The sequence below is a fragment of the Babylonia areolata genome, chromosome 34, assembly GCF_041734735.1.
Source record: "Babylonia areolata isolate BAREFJ2019XMU chromosome 34, ASM4173473v1, whole genome shotgun sequence".
NCBI lineage: Eukaryota > Metazoa > Mollusca > Gastropoda > Neogastropoda > Buccinidae > Babylonia > Babylonia areolata.
Window position 1 is genome coordinate 8,253,059 of NC_134909.1, and position 12,191 is coordinate 8,265,249.

At 42.4% G+C, this 12,191-nt stretch overlaps 2 protein-coding genes across 3 annotated transcripts in view; both read left to right on the forward strand.

The window, feature by feature from the left end:
• The window catches only part of LOC143277491 (uncharacterized), a 534,532-nt gene that overhangs the window by 349,788 nt on the left and 172,553 nt on the right, over nucleotides 1-12,191 (forward strand). The gene's annotated exons all lie outside the window — the stretch shown is intronic.
• Nucleotides 10,717-12,191, forward strand: part of LOC143277489 (uncharacterized) — a 111,907-nt gene continuing 110,432 nt past the window's right edge. Inside the window, exon 1 of the mRNA XM_076582340.1 lies at nucleotides 10,717-11,006. Within this exon, the coding sequence (XP_076438455.1) occupies nucleotides 10,947-11,006 (60 nt within the window). The 5' untranslated portion in view covers nucleotides 10,717-10,946. The remainder of the gene's footprint in view (nucleotides 11,007-12,191) is intronic.

Here is a 12,191-nt window from a genome sequence, read left to right on the forward strand (position 1 = left end):
GCACCGGAACCTTGGGCAAAGGAGACAAACCAGTTTGGTTCGGGCCCATTGTGTTCGGAACCACAATAGAAAAAAAATGGGCTCATCAACCACAAAGGAGAGCCTTCTAAGAAGACACTCACCGCATTGAAGAAGGCCAGAAACGACACCAAATGGATCGCCAGTGCCTACTGGCTAACATCTGTCAGAACATTCAAATTTCCGCTGACTGTGGCAACATCTGCAGCATGTATGATGGTATGAAAAAAGGCCTTCGGCCCATGCGTAAACTAGATCGCGTCATTGAAGTCAGCTTCCGGCAACATGATCACAGATTGGAGCAAGCAGATAGAGAGATGGGCGGAACACTACCAGAGGAGCTCTATTCAAGAGAAAAACATTGTCACAGATGCAGCAGTGGTGAGCACCGCAACCTCCATATCATGAAAGAACTTGACATCCCACCCTCTGTAGAGGAAACTCGGCAAGGCCATCGACTCCCTCGCCTGTGGCAAAGCTCCAGGAAAAGAAGGAATCCCGCTGAAGGTCATCAAGGCTGGAAAAAGGATCGTGCACTCCACCACCTGCACCAGCTGCTACTGCAGTGTTGGGAAGAAGGGACTGTGTGCCCCAGGAGATGCGTGACGCCAACATCATCACTCTGTACAAGAGCAAGGGTGATCGCAGCAATTGCAACAACTACTGTGGAATCTCCCTCCTCAGTATCGTTGGGAAAGCCTTTGCCCATGCAGTCCTGAGCAGATTGCAGTTACTTGCTGAACGTAGTAACCCTGAGTGCAGATTCAGAGCTGGAAGATCAACAACCAACATGGTCTTCTCCTTGCGACAGCTGCAGGAGAAATGCTGGGAGCAGAGACGGCTACTGTACGTCGCATTCATCGACCTCACCAAGGCCTTTGACCTGGTCAGCAGAAAAGGCCTTTTCACACTGCTACAGAAGATTGGATGTCCCCCAAGCTCCTGAGAGATCACGTCCTGATGCAGGGCACTGTTCAGCGTGATGGATCTTCTTCTGATCCATTCCCAATCAAGAGCGGGTGAAGCAAGGCTGTATGCTGGCCCCCAGCACTCTTCGGTATCTTCTTCTCGCTGCTGCTGTCCTATGCCTTCAGCCATTCGGTATCTCCACACCAGAAGCGATGGCAGTCTCTTCAACCTGGCCCGCCTTCGCGCTAAAACCAAAGTGTGACAGGTTCTCATATGCGAGATGCTTTTCGCATACGACACATCTCTGACACTCACCTCTGAGGTACTTCCAGCGATTCATAAACTGCTTCACCCAAGCATGCAGAGAGTTTGGCTTGACTATCAGCCTAAAGAAGACAACATGGGCCAGGACGTGAGCAGCACCCCAAGGCATATCCATTGGTGACTTCACACTTGAGTTCGTCAAGGACTTCACTTACCTCGCTCCACCATCTCCAGTAACCTCTCCCTGGATACTGAACTCACAATTGGATTGGCAAAGCAGCTACAGCCATAGCCCGCCTGGCAAAGAGGGTTGGGGACAATCCCGTGCTGACCATCAACACCAAGATGCAGGTGTACCAAGCCGTGTGCTCAGCACTCGCTCTATGGCAGCAAGACATGGACTCTGCTACATCCTTGCCAAGAACACAGACTCAGCTCCTTTCACCTGCGAAACCTCAGGAGAAGTTGGAGCTTCACGTGTCAAAGCCCTTGACCTGGCAGGCCATCTCCAGCATGTCTGCACTCCTGACTCCTGCGCCGTCTGTGGTGGCTCTGCCACGTCAGGCGAATGGATTACGGGGGAAATCCCCATGGACATCCTTTTATGGCGAGCTTGCCACTGGTTCCAGACCTGCAGGAAGACTCGTCCTACGCTACAGGGACGTCTGCAAACGAGACATGAGGGCAGGTGACATCGACACAGCAGGTTGTGAGGTGGTGGCTGAAGACCTAACAGTTGGAGAAGGACTGTAAAAGCATGCGTCCAGAGGAGCAAGGAGAAGAGAGAACAGCACTGGGAACAGGGGAGAGAGTGCAGACGGCAGAGGGCAGAATCCGTACACTCTAAGCCAGGCGCGATTTACACCTGCGGCAACTGCAACAGTGCTTGCCGATCCAGAATCGGACTGTACAGCCGCAGGAGGCGCTTCAACTCAACAACTTAACCGAACTAGGCGCAGAGTTCCATTGTCTCCTGAGATAGACTGACGCCAACAACAACAAAAGGCAAATGAATGTTATGAAGTATATCTGCATCAATGTGTGTGTGTGTGTGTGTGTGTGTGTGTGTGTGTGTGTGTGTAATTCTTCAGGAAAGTATTGACCATTTGATTGAATGGTCAGAACTAAACCACATGAGTCGCCATCCTAAAAAAACAAACCCCCCAAAATTACAACAAGGCAAAAACGTCAAAATATGTCAATAAACTGTTGGCCTGTTTTCATCAAAGGTGGTAAGATTGAAGAGGTTGACCACCATAAAAATCCTTGGCATCACTATCGATGATGAATTGTCATGGTCACATCATATTTATCTTTTCCGCAAAAAGGTATAAAAAAAAAAAATAAAAAAAAAAATTATCAACTGTCTAAAATTAAACACTTTTTGGATCTTCACTGTCGAAAACTGTTTTTCAGTGCTTATATAGAATCACACATTAACTATGTTTCGACGGTGTGAGATTCGGCGAGTAACAGTATCATGAAGCCTCTGTTGAGTCTACATAGAAGAGTTGTAAAATTGATTCTTTTGAAATCTTCATCATTGACTACATCTGATTATAAAGCTCTTGATATTCATCAACTGAAAACAAAATTGCTATTTATCAAAGATCTATTTATGTTCAAAATCATGTGTGGATTTGCTCCGCCCCCTCCCCCCCGCGCGCCCTCTCACTAAAGAATAAATTTGTAACCAACACTCACCGTCATGTTCATAAGGTTATGGTACCACTTCCAAGGATCGGTCTTTTAAAATCTGGTCTGTTATATTCAGGGAGCTGTTTATAGATTGAAATATTATCCTGTCTCAATGTAAACACCGTAAAAAGCACCCCTATCTTTAAAAACATTTATCGTGCACATTTATTGAAAAACATTTGATTATGTGACACATATCAATATTAAACAAGAAACGTATTGTCAAAATATACATGCCTCACTCCTCTCCTGTCAGTCTCTCCAGATCAACAAGTACACACGCAAATGGCCTAGTGCCCCACCTGGTTTCACTGACGTGGCACTCTACTGTCGCCAAGCAAAGCTGAGGCTACCTCTAGGTAGGGAAGGCAAGACTTCTCAGCATGCTCGAAGACTCGGGTGACAGTATTGTGAGATCCAACCAACCCAAGCTGAAGACTGGCCGAAAATGGAAAGTCAGGGAGGCAGTCAGTGTAGCGAAAGAAAGCCTTAAGACGAAGGAAGTAATAGGACACACCCAAACCAACAGACAAGGCCTGGGATCGACAAAGATGGAATGGTGGTCTAAGGCTAGGGGGAATGCAGAAAGAGACATGATCATACAGGAGATCAAGAAGGAAGAGGATGATAAGAGAGTCCAGAAGGCGGTCCAGCAAAGCCAGCGGGGGCAGTGGACAACATGGGAAAATGCACTCCAAAGGAGCCTCATCTGGAGCGACATGTGGAACATGGCCCCTCTGAGGATTAGCTTCATCCTAAGATCTGTGTAGGACCTCCTTCCCTTGAATACAAACTTGGTGAAATTGGGGAAAGCAGATAACCCTGAGTGCCCACTCTGCCATGGCAAACAAACAGTGGAACATGTCCTCAGCTCATGCAAAGCGGCGTTGAGGACGATACACATGGAGGCACAACCAAGTGCTAAAAGAAATTGCACACGTGGTGAGCACTTCCAAGGACCACCAACTCCACCAGAAGTTCCAGTAGAGTTGCGCTCAGCAGAAGGCAATAAAATCTGGCCAGGAACAGCATCCAAAGTTTCAAAAGCATGGAAACGTGGGCTGCTTGATGGTGCCAAAGATTGGGAATGCACAGTTGACCTACCAGAGGGGAAGAAACACCCGGAAATCATCAGCAAGAGCGTCATGAGACGTGACATAGTTCTTCACTCCAAGGCAACGAAACAAGCGATTCTGATTGAATCACTGTGCCATACGAAAGCAGAATGGAGGAAGCCCACATCTACAAGACCAAGAAGTATGCCAGTCTAGCCAGCAGCCTGAGAGAATCTTGCTTCCTCGCCATAGAGATTGGTGCAAGAGGGTTTGTGGGCACATCTGCCTACAGCCTCATGAAACAGTTGTTGATTTCTGGCCAGATAGATGACATGGGCTTACAAGGCAATGGCAGAAGCAGCAGAAAGGAGTTCCAGCTGGGTCTGGTCGAGGAGGAATGAAAGTAAACTTCATAAGGATTAAATTTTCCCTACTCAAACTAGGCGTATGATGGCTCAGTGGTTAAAACGTCTGCCAGAAAAGGTGACTCAGTCCTAAATGGCGACCACCCTGAAGGTACGGGTTCGAACCTGCCGAGGACAAGGAAAAAAAAGAAAAGAAAAAGAAAAGGCGGCAATACAAGGGTAATCTAAGACCTATATAGGTAAACCTATAGACATGAATTATTTAGAAAGTTTAGAAAAGCATTTGAATCTATACCACATCAAAGTGCAAATGTTGTTAGTGGTATACCAACAAGGCAGCATACTTGGCCAGCATACTTGGCCCTGTGCTTTTTACAATATTCATAAGTGACCTTTCTGTATGCATAGAAAGCATGTGCACTGAACATTTGCAGATGATACTAAACTTTACAGTAATGCACATGATAATCGTACACTACAAAAGGACTTATATAAGTTACAGGAATGATCTGACAAGTGGAACCTATATTTCAGTGTATCAGAGTGTAAAGTAATGCACATGGAAATAAAAATCCAGAAAAGAAATACCATAATTATGAAAATAGAAGACATCACACAATATACTGAGAAATGTCAAAGTGAGAAAGACCTTGGCATAACCTTTACTAATGAAGTATCATTTCACATACATATACAGAATATGATAAATAATGCCAACCAGACGATAGGAGTAATTAAGAAAACATCTACTTATTTAGATATAGATATTTTTCTTAAACTATATAAAGCATTGCTTAGAGCACACGTAGAATATGGTAATATTGTGTGGCACCTATTCCTCAAGAGACACTCTATAGCTATAGAAAGGGTACAAAGAAGAGCAACCAAATTATCAAAAGAATGCAAATCTATGAGTTACCAACAGAGACTTGCATACTTGAATCTGTATTCACTAAAGGGTAGAATAATGAGGAGACTTAATCGAAACCTACAAAATATCAAATTGGTTTAATGATGTTAATGGAAGTAATATTTTTAGAATGTCAGATAACGATAGTACAAGAATCTCAATGCTGAAAATTTGTAAAGAGCACTGTAATACCAACCTAAGGAAAAATTCATTAGCTAATAGAATTGCACAAATATGGAATGCACTACCAATTAAAACTAAACATGCACGGAATACTACAATGTGTTTAAAAATGTCCTTGATATGAACACCAAATTAAAAGATTTTTTATATACTTCAACGAATATCTTACAGTGCTATAAGTGCTTTACAAATACAGGGTCATTTGCACAACAGGCTGCCTACCCGGCCAGAGCCGACTGATGACTGTTGGCCATTGGGTGCCCATCATTCGTGTACTGTGTCGTTTAATCAGACTTGAGGCACGTACACTCAGACATACATGTAACATTTGACGTGTATGACCGTTTTGTTTACTTACCCCGCCATGTAGGCAGCCACATTTCGTTATCAGGGGTGTGCATGCTGCGTATGTCCTTGTTTCCGTAACCCACCGAACCCTGACATAGATTACATAAACTTTAACATACGTATTAAATTTTTTATCTTTGTGTGTATTACACACGAAGGGGGTTCACGGCAGGCACAAGCAGGTCTGCACATATGTTGATCTGCAAGATCAGAAAAATCTCCACCCTTTACCCACCAGGCTCCCGGTTACCGAGATTCGAACCTGGGACCCTCAGGTTGGAATCCGACGCTTTAACCACTCGGCTGTTGGGCCCGTCACAGATATATAGTTTGCAACACAAATATACATTTTTGCACTCAAGGCCTGACAAGCACGTTGGGTTATGCTTCTGTCAAGCATCTACCGAGCAAATGTGGTGTAGCGTGCATGGAATTGTCTGAACGCAGTGACACCTCCTCCTTGTGAAACTGAATCTGGAATTGTGTTCTTTGTGTGGTTCCTTTCGAAAAGGTCCAGCAAATCGGCTTTCATGACCACCTGAGGTAATGCGTTCCATTCCGGTACGTAATTGTCTTTCGAAATACACAGAGAAGAGATTTATTCAGGTAGAACGAAACGATCCCCTAAGATATCAAGTTAAATAACATAATTGATGTAAATCAGTGCAAGACATATCTTTAGAATGTCAGATTATGATAGTACAAGGAACTCAGTGAAGAAAATTTGTTTAGAATACTGCAACACCAACATTAGAAAAAAACCATTGGCTAACCGAATTGCACAAACATGTAATGCACTACCAACTGAAGTTAAACTTGCACAAAATACTAACACGTTCAAAAATCTCCTTGACACCAACACCATCTTGAAAGAATTTTTTTTTTTACTATGATGAATAAAACAAAGGTTTTTTTTGCAGAAGTGTACATGCGTACACCACCCAACAACAACAAACGAAAGAAGAAAATAAATAAATAAAATAAAATGGAAGAAGTGAAGAGGAAGATTCGATGGGTACATAAAAAGGCCGAGAGGTCTAGGCAGATGACTGCCAGTCCCTATACTGCTACTACTACCTCCACTACTACTCAGAATCACAGAATCACAGAAATGTTTGTCTATAGGCCTTTTGCCTTCATAATCAGTGACCATTTATGTGCTTTTGGATCACTTGTTGTGAACAGACCCTTGTTTAAATCAGGCATAGTGTATACTACATTTATCTACAGCTCAATAAAGATTTAACTCTGTGGAAAATATAAATATTGTGCATGATCTTGTATACTTCAATGAGATCACCTCTTAATCTTCTAAACTCTAGGCTAGGCATATTAAAAAGAGCCAGGCGCTCCTCATAACTAAGATCTCGAGTACTATTACTAGTTATACACTTGGTAAATCTGTGTTGAACACCTTCAATCATATTTATGTGTTTTTTAAGGTAAGGGCACCATACTGAGTTTCCATATTCAATAATGGGTATAACCAGAGCTTTGAACAATGGAATCATAATTTCGGGAGATTTATTAGTTATAGTTCTCACAAGAAGGCCAGAAATTTGGTTTCCCTTTTTCACTATATTATTTATATGTGCCTCAAAGCTTAGTTCTGGATCCATCATGACCCCTAAATCTTTTTCGGCAATTGTACTATCCATTCTTCGAGTTACCCCCTTTTCCTGTATTGTGTACTGATACTGTGGATTATTCTTTCCAAGGTGCAGAATTTTGCATTTCTCCCTATTAAATTGCAGTAGCCAAGTATTTATTTGTCCATTTAACTAGACTATGTATACACATTTGTAAGTGATCTCTATCTTCTATATTTCGGATGGCAGAGTAAGCCTTGGTGTCGTCTGCAAAGATTTTTTACTTTACAATCTACCTCACCAGGCATATCATTTATAAAGTATATGAACAACGTTGGGCCAAGAACACTACCTTGTAATACACCACTAGTTACCTTAACCTTCGATGATTTACTACTATTTACACTTACAAACTGTGATCTTCCATTTAGAAAGTCTCTGATCCACGATAGTAGCTTGCCTTTTATCCCATAGCCGCCCAGATTATTTATGATGAGGAACTGCATCGAAAGCTTTCCTTAGATCAAGGTAGACTGCGTCCACTGGTACCCTCTCATCTAGCATGACTAACCAATCTTGTAATGTAACAAGTAGTTGTGTAACACACGAGCGCCCCCTGGTAAATCCAAACTGTTCTATAGATAACAGATCATGTTTGGTTAAATGTTGGCAAAGAGCGTCTCGAATAAAAAAAAAACAACCCAAAACTTTACAGACAACTGATGTTAGGCTGACTGGACGATAGAATTCTTGTTACCTTTCTTAAAAATAGGTCGTACTTCTGCTTCTTTCCAAGCTTTTGGTATTGCACCCTTTTCTTGTGTTCTATCAAACAAGATCTTAAGTGGGTGAGCAATAACTTCAGCAAGCTCTATTAATGCTCGTGGGTGAATCTCGTCAGGTCCTGGGGACTTTGATGGGTTTAGGCTCTTTAGAGCTTTTTTCATCTGTTCAATTGTGACCTCCACGTTGGAAATTTCTGTAACCTCTGTCTTGCATGAAAACTCTGGAACATTTACGTTGCTCTCCTCGGTAAAAACACTAGCAAAAAAGCTGTTTAGCACAGTTACTTTTTCTGAGTCATTTTGTGTTAAGGTACCATCTTCCTTTAATAGATTAGCAATTGATTCTCTTGGCAGAGTTTTACTTGCAACATAACGGAAGAATCCTTTTGGATTATGCTTAGACTCTAGCTAATTTAGTTTCCTTAGCTTTCACGTTTTTTCTAGACTCCCATGTTACTTGGTTTCTAGCATGTGCATACATTTTATAGTTCTCATTTGTGGGATATTTCTTGTATTTTTTAAAGGCTCTGCGCTTTTGATGAATTTTATCTAAAAGTGACTGGGGAATGGGGTCTCGTCTTTGTTTATTGGAGGGTCCTTGTTTGAATGATTTTTTTGGAATAAATTTGTTCATGGACATTATTATTACATCATGAATAAGTTCCCAGGTTTCATCCACAGATGTCTCATTTGTCAAAAGGTCATCCCAGTAAATCTCACCTACGTAATGCTTCATGCCTTCGTAATCTCCTTTATCCAGTTGATATTTCACGGAGTGACCAGATGGGTGTTCCCACCTGATCTGAACATCAAATTAGAGGGCAGAATGGTGGCTCTTCCCTAGAGGGGGCCAGTAATCCAAAGTGTAGTCATTTTCATATGAGTTAGTAAACAATAGCTCTAGCACATTGGGTTTTTGTAAACCTCTATAATGAGTGGGCTCGGAAGCCATTTATTTTCTACAATGTAATTTTGTTGTACACAATCCAAAAATTTCGTAGCTGGATGGTCCTCATTTTTATTACTTACCACATTTTGCCAGTCAATTTCTGGATAATTAAAATCTCCATAGACAATAACCTTGTTTTAAAAACTGTTAAACACATGGTTTATTAGTTTAATTACACTAGCATGATCCTCATAATCCGAAGGAGAAAAGATCCTTTCAATTTCTGCAATCCTGGACACCTCCCACCCTTCCTGCACGAACAGACTGACACCTCTTCCCTTGTTGTTTGTAAAACCTGTATAACCAGGAAGTACAAAATTTCAATTTTAACCTTGGAGTTGTGTTTTTTGTTGTTGTTTTTTGTTTTTGGTAACACTTCAGTTAAAGCAATAATATCAAAGTTGTGTATATTACATATTAGTCCCAGCTCATTTAGTTTGTTTGTCAGCATGTCAGCGTTTGCATAATATCATTTCAAGAGAAGAAAACTTATGAGAAAAAGAAGAATTGTTTGCTGGTCTATGTACAAAACACGTATTTACATTGTTCTTTGTTCCCTCGGCACTGGGAAGTCAAATTTGGGCAGGGCTACTTGCCACTGCTCCTCCCACTTCTTCCCTCCCCACTAAGTTCCCGTCCCTTCTGCTCTTGATTATAGCATCTCTTTCAGTACGAGACATCACATCACCTTTGTGCCATACCACATCCTGTCTGTTGTCTTTCCGCTGTTTGAACTCATCTCTCTTGACTCTATCTTCTTGTCTTTCTTTCTGTGTCTTGTCAGCAGCAATGCCAACAGACTTGTAGGAGTCGTACTCTCTCAGTTTCCTGGCATTTCTCAGGATGTGTGTTTCAGTGCACGCGGTGTCGGTCAGAATGACCTTGATGGGTCTGGGTCTGGGGATGGGATCACTCTAAGTTTGTTCCATCTTTCTGCCGAGTCGGATGATGCCATTCGTAGCCACTTTGCTGCTGTTAAACTCTCGACTTACATGTGTGAGGATTTCTGCGATCTGCTTTGCATCATGCACAGCAGTGTCTCCCCGGCCTGAGTCTTGCTCTCTCTCCTTTACATTGAACAACACAATGTTGTTCTTCCTCTCCTCCTTTTCGTGCTGCTCATCGAGGTACTCTTTGACCTGCACCCGGTTCTGATTCTCCGTCAGTCTACTCTGTCCTCCTCAGTTTTGCAGCAGCATCGGGATTGCCTGGTTCTGCTGTTGGAGGGTCTTGACAATTTCGAAAAGTGCCTCCAGCTTTGCCCCCTGCTCTGCTATTCTGTCTCCAGGAGTGATTTTTTTGCACTCAGCCTCACAGAGGCTGCGGAACCATTTGAAACTCGTCGGCTTGGCAGTTTCCAGGAAGTCGTACCTCAGTACACACAAGATGGACCCATCCACTACACCTATCACATTTAATAGATCTGGCGTTTTTGCCAATTATTTTCGTGCAGATGCTACTACTACTACTACTACTACTAAGGTGAAGGGTCCTCGGGATGGATTCAGTCGGAGGAGAAAGACCCATGGGGACTTTTTTAGGTGGGAGCAGAAAATGCATGCCGCACTGTCTGAATGAAAGCCAGCGAAACGGACGATGGGATAGGCCAACGAAAAGCAGGAAACACCACGAGTGCTCATTTGACGGAGACCGTGTAGCTCGCTGGTGGACACCAGCTGGCTGAGAGAAACACGAAGTGCAACACTTCATGCCAGTCCAGAGGACTCCTTCGTCATGCCTTGAGTAAACATTTTACCTTGTTTTTCAGCTGTGTATCAAGATCACAGGTCTTTACTGTACATAGCGTTTGTGATTTTATTTCACTGGCGTTATCTGGTCCTGATTTGTTCTGTTGCTGCCGCCAGTGTTAACAATGTTTGCAACGGGAGTTCTTCGAAAAACCCATTCGGCATCAAATCTGGGTCCTTCAAATGTAAGTAGCATTCGAATGTACGTTTTTGCTTTGAGTCATTAAAGACTGATCCAGACTTGTCCCTCTCGCTCTTTCAGTCTTTGTCTTAAGAACTCGCACGCGCGCGCGCGCACGCGCGCGCACACACACACACACACACACACACACACACTCTGCAGTGACCACCCAGAGGATGTAGTAATTCAGTCAGTGATTACCTGTGACCAGGAATGAAATATTGTATTGTATTGTACTGTATTGTTCTTTTTTGTCAACAGATTTCACAGTGTGAAATTCGGGCTGCTCTCCCCAGGGAGAGAGCGCCACCCACTTTTTGCATTTTTTCCTGCATGCAGTTTTGTGTTGTTTTAAAAAAAAAATTTAAAGTAAATTTGTTTTCCTATTGAAGTGGATTTTTCTGCAGAAATTTGTCAGGGATAACCCTTTTGTTGCTGTGGGTTCTTTTACATGCACTAAGTGCATGCTGCACATGAGACCTTGATTTATCGTCTCATCCGAATGACAAGTGTCCACACCACCACTCAAGGTCTAGTGGAGGAAGAGAATTAAATACCGGCAACTGTGCTGTGATTCGAACCAGTGTGCTCAGATTCTCTTGCTTCCTATGCGGATGCGTTACCTCTAGGCCATCACTCCACAGTAGCAGAATAAGACAAGATAAAAATGGTGCCAGTAGCTGCCAGGTGTTACTTCTGTTACATTCACTCAGTTCATCAAATCATTCCATCCAAAAATGAAGTTATTTTATTATATATATATATATATATATATATATATATATATATATATATATATGAAAATGTATTATTAACAAAAAAAGTGTGTGTGTGTTTATATATACAAATACAAAGCTGTTTATTCAGTTTTTACAGGCCATAAGAACAAAGGGGTAGACAATAGCAACCATGGGACATTCTAAGTGATTTGGTATTCAAGCACACACAGATCATACAAGTATGCTTTTGCAAAATTATTGGAAGAAACATTGCAGTTATACAGATCAGAATTTCAGGCATTCATTAATGTAGACGGGCACAATAGCCGAGTGGTCAAAACTTTCAATCTGAGGGTCAGGGGTTCAAATCTCGGTAATGGTGCCTGGTGGATGAAGGGTGGGGATTTTTCCCATCTCCCAGGTCAACATAATTGCAGACCTGCTAGTGCCTTAACCCCCCTTCATGTGTA